This window comes from Adiantum capillus-veneris, chromosome 29, assembly GCF_014529385.1.
Source record: "Adiantum capillus-veneris isolate H3 chromosome 29, ASM1452938v2, whole genome shotgun sequence".
NCBI lineage: Eukaryota > Viridiplantae > Streptophyta > Polypodiopsida > Polypodiales > Pteridaceae > Adiantum > Adiantum capillus-veneris.
This window is the reverse complement of record NC_140959.1, coordinates 92,767,156-92,789,638: the sequence shown is the minus strand read 5'-3', so window position 1 is coordinate 92,789,638 and position 22,483 is coordinate 92,767,156. Positions and strand designations below refer to the sequence as shown.

General features: G+C 48.0%; 1 protein-coding gene across 2 annotated transcripts in view; it reads right to left on the bottom strand.

Moving 5' to 3' along the window:
• Window positions 1-22,483, bottom strand: part of LOC147419598 (uncharacterized) — a 57,851-nt gene that overhangs the window by 1,092 nt on the left and 34,276 nt on the right. Inside the window, exons 8-10 of one of the 2 annotated variants that reach the window (XM_086505381.1) lie at window positions 7,213-7,286; window positions 7,074-7,132; window positions 6,807-6,974 (exon numbers count right to left, since the gene is read on the bottom strand). In XM_086505381.1, coding sequence (XP_086361507.1) covers window positions 6,807-6,974; window positions 7,074-7,132; window positions 7,213-7,286 — 301 coding nt within the window. Of the gene's footprint in view, window positions 1-6,806; window positions 6,975-7,073; window positions 7,136-7,212; window positions 7,287-22,483 lie in introns of both variants that reach the window. The other variant, XM_086505380.1, reaches the window with a different exon arrangement.

Genomic DNA, 22,483 nt, shown 5'->3' with positions numbered 1-22,483 from the left:
GATGTGCTAGTAGAGGAGGCAGACATCCCCATCTCAGTCTGCTTTCCGAGTTTACGGAGGGAGTACCTACCACTTCTCTCCAGGATTGGCTCTGCCATCGGGACTGTCCTGGAGACACCTCGTACGGCAGCATCAGTAGCTGCCAAGTCGGCTGGCATCCCCTCAGTTCGAGTTTTGGTCAGAGATACCCACACGCTCCTGAAGGTCATCCTTCTACCTCGGGTGAGTGGGGGTTGGTTTAGATAGAGTGTGGAGTACTCGGGTCTCCCGAACCAGTGCTTCATTTGTAGACAGATGGGCCACCTAGCGAAGGCCTGTCCACGGAGGAGGCCACGACCTGCACCTCAGCCTCAGCCCCAGCCTGCCAAGGCTGGGCCGCAGCCACAGTCAGCGGCACAGCGCACAGATTCAGAGTCACCCTCCGAGCCTGGGGCTCCAACGGAGGAGGGGTGGCAGAGCAGGCTCGTGGCCGCCGACGCCAGGGGCCACAGCGACAACCTGGCCCTCAGGTGCCTACTCAACAGCAGTGGGTTCCCACGGGGAACCGCTTTGGTCCTCTTGAGTAGGAGAAGCCCCCTACGCTAGCCTCCACCTCCGCTTCACCCTCGCCAGCCGCCCCTCCTTCAGAGTTCCCCTCCTCCTCCTCTTCCTCCCCCCCGCTCTCTGCTCCCGTCCACTCCCCACCTCGCCCCTCTACCTCTATCGCCCCTCCCCGCTTTTCCTCCCCTCCGCCCCCCCCCCCCCCCCCTCCCAGCTCCTCCTTCCCCCCCTCCTGCTCCAGTTCCACAGTCGACTCAGGAGACTGGTCCCTCGCTGGCGGCTAGGAGATCTCTTGGCAGCGCCTTTGCCACGAGTCGCCTAGCGGGTCAGCCCTTCTTGGGCCCTCTCTGCAGATTCAGACATCTTCCCTTGCAGCTATCCCTCGTGGTCTGACGAGCATTGACCTCCGACGCCGCTGGGATTTCTTCGACTACGGGTTCACTCGCTTTCTCGGCGATTCCGCAGGAGACCACGAGGCAGCCTGCTTCAGGGTCCATGCTTTGTTCCTCGCCGCTAGGGGGACAGAGGCCTTGGACTCAGCAGTTGGTTTCTCCTTCCCCCTCTGTGGTAGGACCGAGACAGAGTGGTCCCTCGACTCAGTGGTGGGATGGTTGCATACACAGGTTCTCGAGTTCTCTCACCACATGGGAGAACTTGGAGTTACAGATTTGCTGCAGACTTTGTGGCCACTGGCCAAGTTTGCAGTGACACCCCCAGACTCAGCAGGATGTAGGCACATTGTGGTGTACTTTTTTGCTGATACGCAGTGTTTGCCTTGCTATGTATACATTCATGAGGACTCCTGGACAGAGGAGGTTGCTTTATGCACGGCTCGCTCTGCTGGGCTTGGGTTAACACTCACTACAGTCTCGCCTATCTAGACGACGCTCGGATGCGGATTACTCCCCATCCAAGCCAGCCTCGAAGATAGCCCGTCTTGCTGCTGCGGCATCATCTGTTCTCTCTCGCTCCCCATGAGGATCGTCTCGTGGAACGTGCAGGGACTAGGTGGGCCCCAGTTTCAGCGACAGCGGGGCCGATTGCGTCAGGAGCTTCAGCGTTGCCTTGTGGGAGGAGAGATTGATCTCCTTATGCTTCAGGAGCACCATCTGTCTGAGAGCCGCATTCGGCGATGTGGTCAGATTTTGCGTGGACAATTTGATACCTTTTGGTCAGCTGCTTTTGGACCTGGAGGCATCCAGGGTGGGGTATGTATGACTATTGTGGACTCATTGTAGCAGGCCATTGTGGGAAGAGGGATTATTGTGCCAGGCAGGGCTCAGTGGATTACTATGCAGGTTCAGGGTGGCCTTGTGGGCTTCCTGAACATCTATGCGCCCAATGTGGCGAGTGCTCATGCAGAGTTTTGGTCACAGATTGTTGAGTCTTTGCCACAAGCTGACCATTGGTGTGTAGGAGGGGACTTCAACATGTTGGAGGACCCTTCTGACAGGATTGGAGGCAACCATGCTACTATGCATGGAGTCGAGTTAGCAGCTTGGGAGAGGTTGTGTATGACTTTGAGGGTCTCGGATACATGGCAGCACTCTGGCTTTGTGAGGCCTCCAGAGAGTCTTGCCTTCTCTAGGTCGGACCGCAGAGTGGGAGGAGTGAATCTATCGCGGATAGATCGCTTCTACACTAGTGACCACTTCAGTGACTTGGGGGGATCAATGGGCATCCTGGCAAGGACATCCTTCTCGGACCATGCACCAATGATCCTCACAGTGGCAGACAGGCAGAGGAGTGGGAGCACGATGCTTCGCATCCCAGAGCGGGTCTTGTTGGACTCAGCACTCAGAGAGAGGGTAGAGGCTCTCTGGACAGAGGGCATGGACAGCCAAGCTCTTCCTGCAGACAGAGTGGCCTTAGGCCTAGCTTAGCTTAGCCACTTTTTTCTCCAGGAGTCTCAGGCTCGACGGGCTGCAGCGAGAGAGGAGGAGCAACGTCTCAGACGAGGCATTGCTTCACTACAGAGGATGCAGGAGCAGCATCCAGACAGTCCATGGTTGGAGGAGCAGTTACAGCAGGCTCGCCAGGGGCTTGCTTGCACAGAGGAGAGGCGTCATGAGTTTGCCTTTCACCGACAGGCATCTCAGTGGACTCAGGTGGGTGACAGAGTGACAGGTGCTTTTTTTGAGACAGTGGGACCTCGGCACTCGCATGCCAAGGTCAATTAGTTGAGGAGACCCGATGGGTCAGTTGTTTGTGAGCCCGAGGATATGCATGCAGTTGCTACGGACTTTTACCGTGAGCTACTGTCGGCTGAGCCTCAGTCAGAGCGGCAGGATGCATGCAGGGAGCAGGTTTGGGCACAGATGCCTTGTCTTGTGACTGAGGAGATGCACCAGAGGCTAGAGATGCCTCTTCAGCTTGAGGAGCTGCACACGGCTCTTAGGGCCCTCCCTTGTGGTGGCTGTCCAGGTGAGGATGGGCTGACTCCCAGCTTCTTCTTGGAGTACTGGGACCTGCTTGGCCCAGATCTTTGTAGTGCCTTTCAGTACATTCTGCACACAGGAGTGATGCCGGATAGCATGAGTGAGGGCCTGATTTACCTCATTCCAAAGGAGGGTGGCTCCTTGGATGAGATTTGACAGTGGCGCCCCATCACCATCCTCAACTCAGCCTACAAAATTCTTGCCAAGGCTCTGAGTTTGAGGATCCAGCCACTTTTGGAGAGCCTTATACATGGGACTCAGATAGGTTTTGTAAAGGAACGCAGTATCCTTGACAACATCTTCACTTTCTGGGAGGCTTCTGCCCTGGCACAGCTCCGTGGGGAGGACCTTGTGATTCTTCTTCTCGATTTTGAGAAGGCATACGACAGAGTTGACTGGGACGTTCTAGAGGGCACGCTACGCAGGATGGGCTTCTCAGATGCTTGGATCAGAGGGGTGTCAGCTTTGTACAGACAGGCTCACAGTCAGGTGCTGTTGGCAGGAGGTAGAGGTGAGCGCTTCATGCTCACACGTTCGGTCAGACAGGGTTTTCCTCTTGCCCCTTTTCTCTTTCTGTTCTATGCGGAGGCGATGAGTAGATTTTTGGTGTCACAGCAGGTTGGTTTGAGAGGCTTAGCACTCCCTATACAGGGAGATGAGCTTCTGGACGTTGAGTTTGCCGACGACTCAGCCTTGTACTTAGAGGGCCAGGAGGCCAATCTACACAGATGGGCTTCTCAGATGCTTGGATCACTCTAGAGGGCACTCTACGCAGGATGGGCTTCTCAGATGCTTGGATCACTCTAGAGGGCACTTTCTAGAGGGCACTCTACGCAGGATGGGCTTCTCAGATGCTTGGATCAGAGGGGTGTCAGCTTTGTACAGACAGGCTCACAGTCAGGTGCTTTTGGCAGGAGGTAGAGGTGAGAGCTTCATGCTCACACGATCAGTCAGACACGGTTGTCCTCTTGCCCCCTTTCTCTTTCTGTTCTACGCGGAGGCAATGAGCAGATTTTTGGTGTCACAGCAGGTTGGTCTGAGGGGCTTAGCACTCCCTATACGGGGAGATGAGCTTCTGGACGCTGAGTTTGCCGACGACTCAGCCTTGTACTTAGAGGGCCAGGAGCAGGCTTTGGAGACCTTCTGCTGTGCATCGCACTTATCAACTGGAGAAAGACAGTGGTTTTCTCGGTTGGCAGTGCTCCTGTGCCAGATTGGATGCCAGGAGAGGGTTTCAGGTGGATTCCTCCAGGGACTGCAGTTCGGTACTTGGGTTGTCAGGTTGGTTTGGACTTGTTCCTCGAGCAGCAAATTGCTCCTCTTCTCCTGTCCATCAGGAGAAAGCTGTTACATTGGAGCTCAGCACGACTTTCGCTGGCGGGTAGAGTAGTAGTTGCCAACCAAGTGTTGTTGGCGACTATGTGGTACATCACTTCTTGCTGGATCTTCTCGAGTTCTTGTATCAGCCAGGTAGAGAGGCTGATCAGGAACTTCCTTTGTTCAGGTCGTGACACTCAGATTGCCCGAGCCAAGGTGGCTTGGTCGGTCATTACACTTCCTTGTTCTCAGGGAGGGCTTGGGATCATTGATCCAGCACAGCAGAGCAGAGCCCTTCTTGGGAAGTTCGTCGTTAGAGGACTTCTTCCAGGCGAGAAGCCCTGGAAGGAGTTCTTGCTGCAGAGGCTTCGTGCCAAGGTGCCTCAGTCAGGAGGCCCTTGGCAACCTTCGACCAGATGGATCTTTACAGAGTTACACCGAGTTGGTTTGAGCAGGAGACTGGAGGACCGCTTCGCTGTGTGTTTGCTTTGATCTTGGGAGCTCCTACGGCGTGGCCTAGAGCAGAGACAGCCGACGTGCACAGAGGAGCGCCTACGGAAGCCCCTCGTCTGGAACCCCATGGTTAGCACTCAGAGAGGCCACTTGGTTGGGAGTCGGCCTCATGTTTCTTGGGGTCCCATGGCAGCAGGTCCAGCGCGCTCTCTAGGTGACTGGCTAGAGTTCACAGGTTTGTTAGAACTTAGAGGAGGTGCAGGGTGTCCAGTTACAGGGCATGAGAGGGGTGCAGAGCATGTGTTAGGACATCTCAGAGTCAGTTCCAGCTGAGTGGTTCACGCCTCTCGAGCCAGTAGCACCCCAGTGGATGGGAGCCTTCACACGACTGGAGGTTCTCATTTCAGTCAGGGCCTGCTCAGAGACTGTCCCAGCCCTTTTCTTCAAGCTTCATGGTGGGGGATGATTACAACGAGTTGCAGTAGAGGCCCCGCAAGTAGCAGAGTGCTGTTTCCAGAGGATTAGAGTTGTGGGCATCTGTGGGAGGACTTGCGTCATAGACCCTGACCCAATAGCTCTTGAGACTGGACACTGGAGGCTATGGGCTTGGGAGTGTTGTCCACTGGCACGAGTGCAGTGGGATCCTGGTGAGTGGCTATGGAGGGACCCCTTCTCTTCTACAGACCGCCCAGGAGTCCCCTTCTTTCAGTACACTGTTCGGCTTGGACGTCATATACTTGCAGCATAGAGAGAGGCCCGCCCCGCTGCAGCACATCATTGGCAGAAGGAGGGCCTCACAATCGAGTTCTTGGCAACCTTTTGGCAGAGGCTGTGGGACTCCAGACAGCCGAGGCGCGCCACTTTGTTTCAGTGGGCTGGTTGCACACAGAGCCACAGTAGTAGGGAGCTGGCTTGTACATAGTGGTCTCTCGGCCGCATGTGCACCCTGTGACCAGTTGGTGGAGAGTCAGCGTCATTGTCTTTGGGACTGTCCCTCGGCCCAGCAGATGTGGCTACGAGTTCTTCGGCTGATGCCTGCCCTCTCCTCGGCTCGACAATACACTTGGGGGGCAGCGGCTTTGTCCACCCTCACGGGCCCGGCACTTCAGTTTGAGCTATCTTCCACCAACAGGATGATAGTGATGCAGGGGGGGCGACCTACACTCCAGCCTGCTACAGAGCTTACTCTACAGGAGTGGTGTAGTGAGAGAGAGAAGTGTTGAGAGCTCATCAGTGGCCTGACACTTTGGTTCATCTGGCGGGCCCGCTGTTTCTGCATCTTTGAGGCTCGCCCTGTGCCACCAGCAGAGACTGTTCGTGACTTTTGGCTAGAGCTGATCCATACTCTCAGAGGACACCTTGAGGGACTACAGAGCAGCTCCGACCGCATGCGGGAGCGCCGCAAGGCTTTCCTTCGACTATGGCGCCCTGGGCCTTTCTACACTATAGTCCAGGGGGTGCTCAGATGGCACTACTGTCCACCTGTGTGGCTCTTCCCTCCTCCCATCTCTTGATTTAGCCTCATTGTATATATGCTGTTTTTTCATTGGGAGAGTCTCCCCATCATGCTTGTTGTAGCCCTCTCTTGCAGAAGTGGTTGTAGCCCTATGGGCAGTTTTCATTAACTAATAGAAGGATCTTTTTCTCGGATTTTTTTTTTTGGTCAAATTTCAGCCCTCATATTTGGCCAAAGATTCCCAAACTACCCTTCAATATTTCCAAGATTCCTAAAATACCCCTCATTAACCTGGCAAACATCTCCAAAGACAATTCTTTTGCAACTCTTCATAGGAAGAATGGTTCTCCCTCAATACAAGATATATCATTCATTTTTGTAGACACAAATGCCTGTATTTGTGAGCTGTTGTCTTACGACATTTAGGAGTTAGTTCTCTCGTATCAAAAAGACTAGCCTATGCAGAAATTATGGTATTGCATCCAAATATGATACAAGGGTATACTGGGAATTTTTGAAATTTGAGGGGTATTTTGGTAATTTTCCCTTTCTCCAAAGAGCAAACATGCAACATTTCAGTGGTCTGAGCTACTAGGAGGTACCTTGTTTCCATGCATGAAGCTACCAGTAAACAGGACATGCTCTACCCCCGTAGCCTGCGCATGCAGTTTTGCAAGGGAACCAATATTGTTAGTAATCATTAGAAGAGTTGCTTTGGCTAAGTGCTGTGGAGTCTTCATAGCAGCGTCCCTTCTAGCTGGCTGCACGAGCTGCATCAAGTTCACCAACAAAGAAGTATCACCAATTGCCATTGAAGAAGTGTGAGCAGCACAAAGTACACATGATACATTTTTACAAATATACGTCACCTTGCCAAACGAGCTTGCAACCGTTGTAGCAGCAAGGCCCATTTCAGAATAATCGCCCCCTGCTAAAATGAAAGCCTCAACACTGGGAGCTTTTCATGCTTGACATACTATAATAGGAACCATATCAGTGATCACTTACCATAGATATCACCTACAAGCATGTCAATTTCCGTTGAGTCGCCTTCTGCTGCTAGGTCTATAGCCTCCTTGAAACTACAAAATCCTCTCTCTCTCTCTCTCTCTCTCTCTCTCTCTCTCTCTCTCTCTCTCTCTCTCTCTCTCTCTCTGTGTGTGTGTGTGTGTGTGTGTGTGTGTGTGTGTGTGTGTGTGTGTGTGGATAGTTTCCTACGACATTAAAACAATCTTCTTCTTCTTCTCTCTCCTCCCAGTTGGACACCAAGAGGACATGGATAGAGCTGACACAGGAGTTGGGCACGAAGATGGCTTTCTATAGAAAGAATCTTCTTCAACTCACAAGGGATGGGTTTGTGATTCATCCCAGCTATATGGATACACATCTACTTCATGGGTTACGGTGTGCCATTGGTCAGACACGGACATCTTCGGTGTCCACACCAGCTTGAGATTGAGACTGGTAGATTCAGAGGGATACCAGCAGCTAGCAGGATATGCCACCTATGCCATACAGAGCCAGAGACGGAGACATATTATATATGTCAGTGCACAGTGTATTACGAGATACGGGGTTGCTTCCACTATCTATTCAGAGGAGGCTTCGGACCCTTCTCGAGAGTCATGAGCTATCAGGACCAGAGATGTGTTGGCTTGTATCTACTTGAGTTACACAGACACAAAGATAGTTTACTGAGGAGATCTGGAGAGAGACAATCCCACAGACAGATTACTCATTTTTTTCACACCAAACACTAGACAGATAGAGGAGCAGCCACCATCACAAAGCTCAGCTCATACTCACACCCACCGTACTCTCATTGGCCGAGCATTGGCACTCGGGAGATCAAGATGCCCACGACTGAGGAGAGGAGCTTCACAGCATCGACGGAGACTACAACAGAGCATTCGAGCCATACTATCTCAACATCCAGAGTACAGATGAGGATGGATCCATCACCCATTGTATTTTTCTCTTGTATTGGGCACCCATTGTATCAGTGATCACACATACCCACACAGTTCAAGCTAGTAGCTCTTCTAGATTCATTTTAGTATTTCTTTTTTTGTACTCAGACACGGTACCAGATTCACAAGTTTGTAACGGATTGCTCTCATAGATCATTTTGGCCTTTTGAAGACATTAATATATCATTTCATTTCATTTCTCTCTCTCTCTCTCTCTCTCTCTCTCTCTCTCTCTCTCTCTCTCTCTCTCTCTCTCTCTCTCTCTCTCTCTCTCTCAAAAAAAAAAAAAAAAAAAAAAAAGGGAGGGGGGCACGGGGGGGGGGGAGGGGGCGCTCTAACCCTTAATATTATAGAATATTACAAAGGCAGACTCTGCCAATCACAATACAGCATGTAGCCAAATTACAAGGTACAACCAGTCGTGAGTATACCCCTCAAGATCTCCAAAAAGCACAAAGCGAAGAGAAAAAGGCACAGAGAGAAAATAGGAAGATGAAGAGGCTTTTGACTCCGTGGCATGGAGGTATAAATCTGCCCAAGGATCCTACAACCCCAGGTGATACAGCACTGCCAAGACATCATGCTTTGTAACTTCTCCGACTGACCAGTGGCGCACACCACCAAGGCAGAAAAATAGGAAGCTGAAGAGGCTTATGACTCAGTGACAAGTAGGTATCCTATAGCCCCAGGTGATATAAAACTGCCAGAAGTTAAAGAGGCTTATGACTCCGTGACAGGGAGGTATAAATCTGCCCAAGAGCCCCAGGCAATGCAACATTGCAAAGACATCATGCTCTGTAACTTCTCTAACTAACCAGTGGCACGCACCACCAAGGCAGCAAAATGTGGTATGTCACAAAGTGATGACACGGTGTGACTTGCCAATAGAAGACAAAATAAGAGAGAGAAATCGGTCATCTGATGACGTGGCATGTGCCTGTACAGATGCTGATGCTCCCCGGTAGTTGTTCTTTGTGGACATTTTAATATAAAAAGAAGTACCAAAAAGGGCACCAGAATTTGGGGCCATGGCTTCAAGAAGTAGAGCTCCGCCATTCCATGTCTCTTATCTATTGTGAGGTGTTCCCTATTTAAATTCAAGTGTTTGCTATTTCGGTTCAATTCGGTAATTGTTGCAATGATTTTGTGACTTGCCAATAGCTTGCCGATCATAGTGGTATCAGAGCTCAAACAATTGGTTCTTCTCAGAGCAATCCAGTGATAAACAATTTTTGGCCTGTACATAGTAGTGGGTATATGCATGGGCATGTGTATATAAAAAAGTGTTTACATGCATTTGAAAGGTTTTCTAATGCGATATTGCGTTTCAAATATGGTGGACAATGTATGCATTATAAATAGTCATACTTATATGTCAACAGGTCGCACACATGTACATGCCTGGACAGGGTGTCAAAGCCTTAGATGTGGTGCCAAGTGGCTTCTTTTGGCTTTAGGGCGTTTTTTTGAGCTTTCTAGAATGTAAATAATGCAGGTGGGAAGTGTGGTCACTCTCATCGCGCCCCACGTGCGGTAACTGTCTATTTGCAGCGCCCGATATGCAGCAATGCGCGAACTGCCTTGAAAATGGTCAAAAATAGAATGTAGGTATGTGAGCATGAAGTTTGGGTATCAAGGATCAAGACTACAAAATTTGGTGGATTTTAGAGTTCATTTGGTATTTTTCCTGCGAAAAATGCCCGTCGGGGGGTCAAAAACTGGCCAAAACTGTGGCCCTAAAAAGGCTGAAATTTGAGAGATTTGAGAGAGAGAGAGAGAGAGAGAGAGGAGTCGACACGGCACGGCAGAGTTCCGAGCTAAGATCACTGGCCCCAAAGACTCGGCCCCTTTTGGTATTGCTTTATTATTATGCTCACAAAGTACAATTGTGGAGGGTCCAACTCTCTCCGAGACTGTGTCCAGATGCTCTCTGAAAGAGTAACCCCAAGGGCACTTATAAACTTACAAGGGATGCCCAAAAGCAAAGCCCCAAAAGCATCATTTCTAAAAGCACTTGATCCCAAGAGCGTGTGCTTTCAAAATCTTGTATGAAAAGTTGCCAAAAATAGCCAGCGCAAATCGCAAAAGTCCGTACAGGCTGTCACATCATCAATCCGCGCAATTTATGAAAATCAACGCTAGCGTGCAAGCTTTTGATATTTGGGTTTTAAGCCCCTTGGTCGATGCTTCATAAGTTGGGTAGGGTTAGGTTTATTTAGAAAACCCTAACCCCTTCAATTTAGGCCCCTCGGCCACACTTTTTGGGTTCAATTCTTTGGGTTCCAGTTCCTCGTGTCCACCCAACCATTCCTCTCCAGTTGGGCATGCCACATCATCACTTTGTGACAAGGGAGGACATATACCCGCTATACATTTACATCAAAGATTGACTCAGTTTATACAGAGGAGATCTATAGTCGTCAACGTACAACATCCACAGGCCAGGACTCTCAATGGAGGAGATCACCACTTTACTAACCGAGACATTGCACGATGCAGCAGTAGAGGCATACCCACACACTCAGCCTGATTAGAGACGCAGTTGTAGAAGCATGCCTAAGAACAGTTGGTATGACAAGGAGTGTGGAGAGACGAGAGCACCGCTTCAAATGGATCTTCTCCTAGAGGTCATCGATCATAGAAAGTCTCAGGGTTAGGTTTCATAAGCACTCCTCTCCCCCAGTGATTACTTCTCCTGATGTGTGGGGTCAATATGCAACATCCTTATATATTATCCCTGGACAGACACCCCTTCTAGATCCTCCTGAGCCATGCCCACCTACGAGTACCTTCTTTACCACTGAGATGGTAAAGGCAGCCATTGACAGGATGAGGATCAAGACGGCATATGATCATGATGGTCTAGTAGCAGAGCACTTTATTCATGCTAGAGATATGCTGGCAGAGGTTCTTGCAATTCTACTCAATCGTGTCATGTGTGAGGGTCTACCTGAAACTCGGAGACTGTCTACTATTGTGCCTATCTTCAAGGTAGGTGATCCTACAGAGCCTGGAAACTACCATACTATTATGATTGGACACATTGACACATTTGTATGCATCTATCCTTGAGCAACAGTTGAGTAGATGGGAAGAGAGTGAGGGCATACGGGTAGCGGGACAAGCCGGTTTCTAGAGAGGCTTCTCCACTCTTGACCATGAGGAGGGTAGGGCACATGGGAGACAAATTTTTTGTAGCTTTGTGGATTTCCACAAAGCATTTGACATGGTGCCCAAAGCCAGATTAATGCGCAGACTACAAAAGATGGGAGTACCCATTGAGTTGATTTGGGGGATCATGGCTCTATACAAATCATTAGTGGGACATGTACGCACTCCAAAGGGAATATCTAATTTAGTTGACTCCACTATTAGAGTGAAACAAGGTTGTGTTGGGGTATAAAGCCCAATGTGGTCGCCCAGGTAAGTGGGCGGGCCGCCATGTATGTACACATATTCTTTTGTAAAAACCTAATAAGAACTCACTATGCTCTACACATTACAGTAGAGCGAGTTCACCATATCGTCGTGCTCTTCTTCTCGCACTCTCTCTCGCGTCGCACTTCCGCTCATACTCCTTCAACTGGTATCAGAGCTCACATTGAGGCTCGGGGCAGCACTGCAGGAGGCTAGAGTCACCAGCTCATATTGGAGTGAAATTCGACAGGCGAAGACACGGCCCCAAATCCTGTGGGAGAACACCAAGGGCTCGGTGTTCTCAGAATTTCATTCTGAGGTCATCTCGGCCACCGTTCGGCTTCGACAAAGGTCTGCGCAGGCCATTTTCGACTACGTGGTCTCGGCGGGTGTAGATCCGACTCTACAAATTTGGGGTTTTCGGCCTACGATTGCAGGTGCTGAGGATATCGACACTCCTAGAGTGTTGATTTGTGGCTGTCTACACATCGAACGACGGCTCACAGTTCTTGGAGGCGTGTCACATACGACACGGGCGCATCTACACACAGACTGTAGGCGACATCCACTAGTTCATCAGGTAGCTTGTGTTTGCTGCTTGATATTCCAGATTTCATCCTAACATTGCAGGTACTTCCACATGGGATGTATTGTCAGAGATGATGTATGTTTGTTGAGGGTTTGTTGGCTGTGAGTCACGCAGCAAACAACCGCTGCAGCGGTTACAGCATACAGTGGGAAATTTGTGGATGTATGACTTTGTGGGAAGTCTATGTACTGTCAGATTTACTACAGCCTTTATTGAGGGTCGAGTGAGGTTTTATTGAGCTGGGGGATTCTCGAATGTTGAGATTCTTTCGGTGATACAGGTCTTGGAGCGATCCCTCGAGCACCCTTAGATAGGCAGCTAGGATGTATTGACTGTGAGTTAAACACTTGGGATTGCATCTTTGCTTTACTGCCGTTGAGGCATTGTCGCAGTCTATGCTTATAGGACAATGACAGGACAGTGAGAGACAGTACAGGTGCAGGACAGGTTTACCCGCAGCTTACAGTGTCAGAGAGACAGTGTTTTTTGAGCTGTTTTTGGTCTGTTTTTAGTACACCAGAGCCATTTTACAAAGGAGACTCTGCCAAAATTTCTGCAGAATCTGAAGCTTTCTTGGTTCATTTGACAGGTTGATATTGGTTCAGAGGTCATTTTACAGGGGAAACTCTGCCGAATTTTTCCCAGAAAAGTAAACTACTGTGAAGCGTAGCTATGGCTGGATCACAGGACACTGCTCTTTACAATATCAAGAAGTTGGATGGAACCAATTTCCCATTGTGGAAGAAGCAGATTTGGCACGTGTTGGTACAAAAGAAGCACATAAAACCTATAAAGCTCAAGGGGATAAAACCAGAAGATATGGACGAAGATGAATGGAGCGAAATGGATGAATTGGCACTTTCTACCATTGTGCTGACTTTGGCAGAAAGCGTTTACTTCAATGTAGCAGACGAGATGTCGGCTTATCAAGCATGGTTAAAGCTGAGTGATCTTTATGAGAAGCAGAGTGCAGCTTTACAGGTATACTGGCTTAAGAAGCTTGTTGACTTGAAGATGAAAGAAGGGACACCTATGTCCAATCATCTGAATGAATTCAACACAATCTATAGTCAGTTGTCAGCTCAAGGTGTCAAGTTTGATAAACCTGTTAGAGCTATGTTCCTGTTGATCACATTGCCGGAAAGTTGGGACACTTTTCGCACAGCTTTGAGTAATTCTGCACCTCCAAATGGTTTGAACATAGCAGGTGTAGAAGGAAGTCTTCTTACTGAAGAAACCAATAGAAAGACAATGGACAAAGGCAAAGGAACAGCCTTAGTTGTCAGGGGAAGGACCAAAGAAAAGTACAAAGGTGGAAAGAGGAATCAGTCTCGTAGCAAGTCCCGCAGTGCTAAAGGCAAGAGTGACATAGAATGCTACCATTGTGGCAAGAAGGGTCACATGAAAAGAGACTACAGAGAATTGAAAGCAGAAAAAGGCAAAGAGAAAGCTGAAGACCATCGTGAGAAGAACAAGTCCTCAGTGAAGATTCAAGAAATAAATGTGACAAACACTATTGCAGTGGATGACAGTCTAGTGTCAGGAGACATCTACTTCTTGAAGAATACAATGGACTCAGCTCTTCTTACAGCATCTGATGGAAATGCACTGAGTGACTGGATTATAGACTCAGGGGCATCACTTCATGTGTCTCCAAACAAGGAGTGGTTTACCTCTTATGTGACCACTAAAGATCATGTTCGGCTAGGCAATGGGCAGACATGTGAGATCTTAGGTGTTGGAGATATTCAATTGAAGTTTCAGAATGGCTCTTCTTTCACGCTGAAGAATGTGAGACATGTTCCTGCAATTACAAAGAGCTTGATCAGCACAGGTTTACTTGATGATGCTGGCTACGTCACCACTTTTGGACAGAACATGTGGAAGATATCCAAGGGTTCTATGTATCAAATGTCTCTAAAAATGTAATCAATGTAACCGAGCAGCCGAACGTTTCTTTGTGGCATAGCCGGTTAGGACATATGTCCAAGAAGGGAATGGAAATCTTGTCTCGTTTTGGTTATTTGCCTGGCTTTTCATTTAATGATTTTGAATTCTGTGAACATTGTCTGTATGGTAAGCAAACACAGTAGCCACATAAGCATAGAAGCAGTAGAAGAGATACACAGTTGGCACTTGTTCATAGTGATTTGTGTGGACCTATGCCTAACCTATCTCTAGGGGGAGCTTCTTACTTTATGACATTTATAGATGATTACTCGAGGAAAGTATGGGTTTACTTTCTCAAGCACAAGGATGAAGCGTTTAGTGTTTTCAAAACGTTTGTGACACTTGTGGAGAATCAGAGTGGCAAGAAGCTTAAATGCTTACGCACTGACAATGGTGGAGAGTATGTTTCAAAGGCCTTTCAGGACTTTTGTGAGTCAAAAGGTATAAGACGTGAACTTACTGCTCCTTACAATCCTCCTCAAAATGGTGTTGCTGAGAGGATGAATAGGACCATACAAGAGAAGGTCAGAAGTATGTTGTCTAATGCACAACTGCCAAATGGGTTTTGGGCTGAAGCTGTATCAACAGCTGTTCATCTTGTAAATAGATCTCCTAGCAAGGTTTTGCAGAAGGATTCAGTGTCAGAGATGGTATGGTCAGGCAAAATGCCCTCATACAAGCATCTCAGAGTCTTTGGCTGTGAGGCATATACTCACGTTCCAAAGGAATTTAGGAACAAACTTGAGCCAAAGAGTAGAAAGTGCATCTTTCTAGGCTATGGTAATTCTGGTGAGATGGGGTACAGACTTTGGGATCCCGAATCCAGAAAGGTTGTCCGCAGCAATGATGTTCACTTTAATGAATCCAAATATCATTCTAAACCAGAGAGGGTTGAGGAGATTAGAAGAGTTGTCTTCAAGAAGATGGACCTGCACGTGCAAGACAAAATGTCAGGGCTCAAGAGGAGCAAGGACAGGATAGAGTGGAACCACAGGTTGTGGCTGAGCCTGAGCCACCTATTGTGCGTAGATCTGGACGTGTCACGCGACCTCCTGATAGGTTTGTTCCATCTATGAATTATGTCATGTTGACTGATTGCAATGAGCCTTCATGTTACAAGGAAGCAGTGCAAATGAAGGACTCCGGGAATTGGCAATTGGCCATGCAGTCAGAGATGACAGCTCTGCATAAAAACCAGACATGGAAGCTAGTTAAATTACCACGGGGCAAAAAGGCTCTACCTTGTAAATGGGTTTACAGGTATAAGATCACCGCTCATGATAGTCAGCCAAAGTACAAAGCAAGCCTTGTTGCCAAGGGCTTTAAGCAAGAACAAGGCATTGACTTTGATGAAGTCTTCTCTCCGGTGGTCAAGATGACTACATTGAGATGCTTTCTTGTATTGGTTGCCATATTAGATTTGGTGTTGCACCAAATGGATGTCAAGACAGCGTTCTTGCATGGTGATTTAGATGTGGAAATTTACATGCAGCAGCCAGAAGGGTTTGTTGAGAAAGGCAAGGAAGATTGGGTATGCCAGTTGTTAAAGAGTCTTTATGGCTTAAAACAATCACCGAGGGCATGGTACCATAAATTCCACAAGTTTATGCTTTCTCAAGGCTACAAACGTAGTGAGTTCGATCACTGTCTATATACAAAGAAGGCTAAGGATGGCAGTTGGCTGATCCTTATTTTGTATGTGGATGACATGTTGATTGTTGACAAGCACTTGGAAGAAATTTCAGCTTTGAAGTCAAAGATGGCAAAATCGTTTGACATGAAAGACATGGGTGAGGCAAGTCATATACTTGGTATGCGCATTGAGAGAGACAGATCAAAGAAGTTGATTTGGTTATCTCAAACAGAGTATATTGACAAGGTTTTGCAACGTTTCAATATGGAGAAGGGAAAGGCACTGAGTGTTCCACTGCCACCATATGTGAAACTTAGCAAACAAGATTGTCCTGTGCCTAAGGAAGAACAGGCTGAAATGGATAAGATTCCATATGCGTCTGCAGTGGGTAGTTTGATGTATGCAATGATTGCTACTCGCCCAGACAGTGCATTTGCAGTGGGAGTAGTAAGTCGATACATGTCAAACCCAGGCAAGAAACATTGGGAGGCAGTGAAAGGAATATTGAGATACCTGAAAGCTACAAAGAGTATGCGTATATGCTATGGGAGTCAAGAGCTAAGTGTAAAGGGTTTTACAGACTCAGATTATGCAGGTGACTTAGACAACCGAAGGTCTACGTCAGGGTATGTCTTTACATTGGCTGGTGGAGCAGTATCATGGCGTTCTAGATTACAAGATTGTGTTACTCAGTCTACTACAGAGGCTGAATATGTTGCAGCATCAGAGGCATGCAAAGAATCAATTTGGCTTAATCGACTAGTAACAGATTTGGGAATCAAAGAAGAGATGCCTGTGTTATATTGTGATAGTCAAAGTGCTATACAATTGGCTCGCAATCCAATTTATCACTCAAAGACAAAGCATGTGGATGTGAAGTATCATTTCATCAGGGAAATGCTCGAGGATAAGCAACTTCAGCTTGTCAAAGTTCACACCACAGAAAATCATGCTGATCTACTTACAAAAGGACTTCCCTCAGAGAACTTTGCGCAAGCAGTTAGGTGTAGGGTAGTACATCACTTCTCTACATCTCTTGTATATTAGCTTGTATAGTAGTTTCTCTCACACTTAAAGTACCACATTGGACTTTAAGTGGGAGGTTGTTGGGGTATAAAGCCCAATGTGGTCGCCCAGGTAAGTGGGCGGGCCGCCAGGTATGTACACATATTCTTTTGTAAAAACCTAATAAGAACTCACTATGCTCTACACATTACAGTAGAGCGAGTTCACCATATCGTCGTGCTCTTCTTCTCGCACTCTCTCTCGCGTCGCACTTCCGCTCGTACTCCTTCAGGTTGTCCATTGTCTCCTACTCTCTTTAGTATGTATAAAGATGAGGTTTCTGATTACATTGATAGAGGGTGACAGAGGTGCCCAGCTGGCAAGGACATGGATTCCATTGTTGTTATATGCTGATGATATTGTTGATCTCTGAATCACCGGAGGGTATGCAACGACATTTGGATGCATTATATAGCTTTGCCGAGGATAGTGGATTGTTTGTAAACCTTGGTAAAACCACGTTTATGGTGTTTAACACCACACCGCAATGGATCAAGCGATCAGCACCTACAATCCCTTATGCTAGGAGACTCTCGACTACACAGATGCATACACTTATCTTGGGGTAGTCTTCACTTGGCCAAGGTTTTCTTTGAAGAGAGCAGCAGAGACGAGACTCTGACCAGAGCATATGCGGCCTTGGGAGGATTGGAGAGGATGTGTTCGCAGGTTCAGTTCTAGGAACCCTGAACAAAGCTCTGGCTCTTTGATACTTTGGTAGCTTCAACTATGCTCTATGGGGTTCAAGTTTGGGGACCCTCTCTGGGCCAGGATGGGTGGAGAGGTACGGAGAGGCCCTTGGTATCTATGATCTCTTGGCTGATTAGAGCCAAGGCCTCCGTGCAACACAAGATCATTAGAGCAAAGTTAGCAACCCCCCCTATGGAGAAAGAGGCGCTTACCAGATCAGTCTCGTTTATGCACAATGTGTGGGATACTATCAGAGATAGGTATGCCAGATTGGCCCTTGAGTTCTCCAGACAATTAGTAGGGGGACACATCATGCTGGTATGCACAAATGTCATTATGGTTCCAGATACATGGCTTCAGCACGGACAGCTTGCCTCCCTTCCAGTACTCCCTTGATGCACCATCACTGTCTCTTACATGGGTGGAGATTACTAGACTCATTCGCCAGATATTGACCAGTTGGACACCAAGAGGACATGGATAGAGTCCACAGAAGTTGGGCACGAAGATGGCGATCTATAGAGAGCATCTTCTCCAACTCACAAGGGATGGGTTTGTGATTCGACCAAGCTATTTGGATACATGGGGACGGGTCAGCGTTCTACAAAAAATGCTGACGTGGCGTTGCCGTAGGAACAGCCACGGTGGGCGCTAGCTTTTGGAGACCAGATGCTTTTAGACTCTCAGCTTTTCATGTAAACTACTTTTGAGGGCCGAGAGCCTTCAAATATGAGCTAAGGGCTCAGTCTCTGGCATGCTTCCGCGTGGAGATGTAGAGCAATCAGTGTAATAGGGAACGGGCGGCGGAACGGGACCCTCTCGTTCCCGGAACACGTTACCAAGCCTCGTGCTCCCTCAAAACAAGAACAGGAACGGAACACCGTTCCGTCCCCAGGCAAAACCGGACCGGCAGGCGGAACGGGCCCCAGAACAGGCGAAACGCCAAGCGGAACGCGGAACGTGGATCCGGAACGACAGATTTTTGAAATTTGGAAAATCTAGTCCATTTAAAAAATAATAGGACATTTGGGCAATGTTGTTTGAATGCTTTTTTTGGGGGGAAGGTGGGTATCCTTCCCATCCTCTCCTAGATAATCCAAACCCTTTCCCTCAAACCTCAAGCTCTCAAGAGTTAAAAACAAGCCTCCCCATGGCATATTTTAGGTTTACCGTTCCTGTAACAAACTGCTGATGTGTCGACCTACTGCAGAACGGAGCTACCGGCCGAGGGGCCTAAACCCTAAGAAGAACAAGCAATAGAAGAAGTGTCACAGAGTGATGACGTGATTGCCCGAGTGCAGAAAACCCTAACCCTAATTTCTGCCAGAAACCTTAATTGCTGAAACCCTAATTTTGGAAACCCTAACCCTAAATCCTGCAAACCCTAATTCTGGAAACCCTAACCCTAAAACCTGCAAACCCTAATTTTGGAAAGCCTAATCCTAAAACTGCAGAAACCCTAACCCTAACCCTAAGGACAGTAGGCTGATTTCCGAAATTGCGCTGGCATGATGACGTGGCAGGCTGTATGGATTTCTATGATTTACGCTGGCAGCTTTTGGCATTGCTTTTTGGACCAGAAGCTTTTGAGTTTGAAAGTTTTTCATGTAAACTGCTTTCTAGGGCAAGGGACTTTAAATATGAGGCTAGGGCTCATTCTCTCGCATGCTTCCTGGAGAAGGTGCAGAGTCTGGAGTACCGGCTTGTACTTTGATGATGCACTATAAAGAAATACCGAAAGGGGCGCCAAGGTTTGGGGCCAATTGTTACCAGCGTGTGACTACTATCTATCCTTTTTGTTGATTTCTTTCTTATTATTTATTTACTTTCACTTTTTGGAAACACCCCTCGGGAAATCTAACTGCCCTGCATTGCATAGCTAGTGTGGAACTGTCCAGAGGGAGTCCTGGCCTGAGGACAAGAGAGCACTAAGGTTGGACAAGGACTATGGTTAGCCAAAGTGGGGTCATTGACTAGCCAAAGTGGAATCCTTTGCTACAGAGGCTACATTTCAGTTCTGGGTGTGGCTGCAGTGTACAAAGGGGGTCAGATGACCTAGAAAGATACAATGCAGCATCTCCTAAAATTTAGGGAACTACTATTTTGGGACCTGAAAATGTGTTCGCGTCATTACCTCCGGAATGACAAGGGGAACATTTTATTACTCTGCAGTAAAGTCAACCGGGCAACCGGTCGGGAGATTTTTAGGCGGCAACCCCGAAACGGGAAATGTCTTGTAAATGTGCCAAGTGGCACATTTCTGTGCACTTTCCTCATGCAAGAGAAGGTGGCGTTGAATTTAGAGGGAAGAAGCTCATCAGGTTGAGAGCTATGGAGTGCTTCCTTTCCCTCTTATGTACAGTGCGGTGCCAGGAGTGATGCCCTGCACGCTATGCACTGCCCTCTCTCTCCCCTATGGCAGTATGTCATGCCCCTCTAGTGGGCTTTTCAATTGACCAATGTACAGTTGTGTGGGTTCATGCACGATTGCCGAGGCAAGAGCCTCTTGCACAGGTACTGGATTAGCTAGCGGCTAATCCCCCGCAGGTACAGGTGAATTCGGAGAGGTTTCACGCCAAAAATCTCGTCCGATTCAAAGGGCAAGTAGCCCTACAGGTGCGGGAGCTCAAGGACTTGCTACGGATGCGACCGGCACGCGAAACGGAGCCCGAAACAGTAATTTACAGCCTACTGTGTATTTTTGCAGGTTTAGGGTTTTGGCCCTAAACGGTCCCTAATACCCCCAGGAGGTTCGGGGACGCGAGGGGACTGCTGTACAGGTGATCTGGCGCATTTTCGGGGCTGAAAACAGAGAATTCAGCGTGCTGCAGATTCTCGCCAGGTTTTGCAAAGTGCCCGTATGCGTCGGGAAAGTCATTCAATGCGTGGGAATACTGACTGTGAAGGGTCCTAGTACAGTTATGTTGCCAAAATCGGACCGGAACAGTTGAAATTCAGCCAAGTTTGTGTGGGGCAGCTTGTAGGGAACCACATCGTTTATTCCCTCTTTTAAACAATAAAGAAATACCGAAAGGGGCGCCTAAGTTAGGGGCCAATCTGGTGTCGGTCTTCTCATACAGGTGCAATCTAGCAACCTGTATCCCTTTCCCCTTTGTTGTGTCTTGAAAGTACAGGTAAAGTGGGCGAAAAATTAAATGGGTGAAAGCAAATAAGGTTTAAGTCTAAAGTCTACCGCCCTTTTTGGATTGTACAGGCCGGTTTCACCAATACTCTCTGGGGTGGAATTCCGCCACTCCGTGTCTCATGTTGTCTCTCTCTTTCAGTTCAGTTGTTATTGAAGTGCTAAAAGTCTGTTCAGTCTGCTCTTTTCTATTGGCACGTGGTGCCCGCCTTGTGACAGTTCCCCCCCGTTCCCGTTCCGTGTAACTATGAGAGCAATGTCGGCAGCGTTGTACTGAGTTGAAGCGATACAAAGACATACTGAAAGGGGCGCCACAGTTTGGGGCCAATGCTCTCCTGGGGTGCAGCTCCGTCACTTCGTGACTCATGTGCAATGTATCTCTTTCAGTTCAGTTGTTTTGAAGCGTCTAAAGTTTGTTCAGTCTGTTCTTTTCCATTGGCACATGGTGCTTACAGTGGTATCAGAGCTCCAATCGTGTGCTTTTCTAAAAGCATACCAATCCTGGGTAGGTAATTTTAATGCAATGTGATGGCTAACTTTGCTATGAAATGAGAAAACTGAATGACCCTCAGAAATTTTTTTGAGCTAACTTGAGTTGTTTTGCAGATGTAATCGCGGACAATTACTATTCTATCAAGAAGGGGGGATGTCACAAACTGTTGGCGTGCCAAGCCACTGAAGACCTAGAGGATTTGGGACCCTAGCCCTACCCCTAGCCAACCTGTAGATCTCGGCCGAGGGGCCTAACCTTGACAGAAGTCAGAAGAAGTAGGACCTACCAACTTATGAAGTCTCGTCGAGTGGCCCAATTGTTAAAGAAGAGTTGGGATTAAAATCCTAACCCCTGGCAACTTATAGGACCCCATCCGATGGGGCCTAAAACAAAGTAGACACACTCACACACAATGACTTGTATAGACTACATGATGACGTGGCACTTGTACAGATGTCACAAATCACGCTGGTTGCAATGTGGCACTACTATACGGACTATTCCGTGCTTTACAAAAAATGATGACATGGCGTTGCTATATGGACAGCCTCAGTGGGTGCTAGTGTCACGTGACACATCCAACCCTATGTGTCCATGGACAAGCTACAGCATGATCAGGGTTCAGTTCAGTCAAATCAGTCTATAATAGGAAGCGATCTGGCACTTTTGTGAGTCTGTTCGTAGACAGTGCATGTTCAGACACTTAGTGTAGATGCATATCCTCTGGTTGCACACAGCATGATCATAAGCATTCCCATCAGAATCCTTCACGGGAATTTTCCAGTGCATTTAGCCTATTTTTCCTATTTTTGACATTTTTCACTTATTATTTTTATATGACTTTTGTCGGAAAGTAGGTAGGGCAAATTGAGTAAGTTTGTATATAAGCAAACCTAGACTAGCACTAATTGGCAGAAGAGGCAGCATGAGCACCTTGCTCAACAAGCAACTTCTCAGCAAGACCAACCCCCGCAACTACTCTGGCGTTTTCTCCACAGAAGACCTAGCGTTTTTGCATAAGATCAGCCTTGGCGATTTGTGCTCAGGAGATCAGCCCCGGCGTCGTCAAGACACAGCAAATCAGCCTAGCGTTTTGCATTTGCAGAACAACCGGCGACAGCAGCAGATTTTCAGCCCTAGCGTTTTTGCATCTGCATTATACCCGAGCGTTTTGCAGATTCTCCGCGATGGAACCTCAAGAACCACCAGCGTTTTCAGTTTTCAGCCTTTAAACACCGCAGAAGAACCCCCAAACCTCGCAGATCCCACCTTCCTGCAGCAGTTCCTTGCCGCACGGTCAGTTTCCGCAAGGTTTACAGTTTCAGCCAGG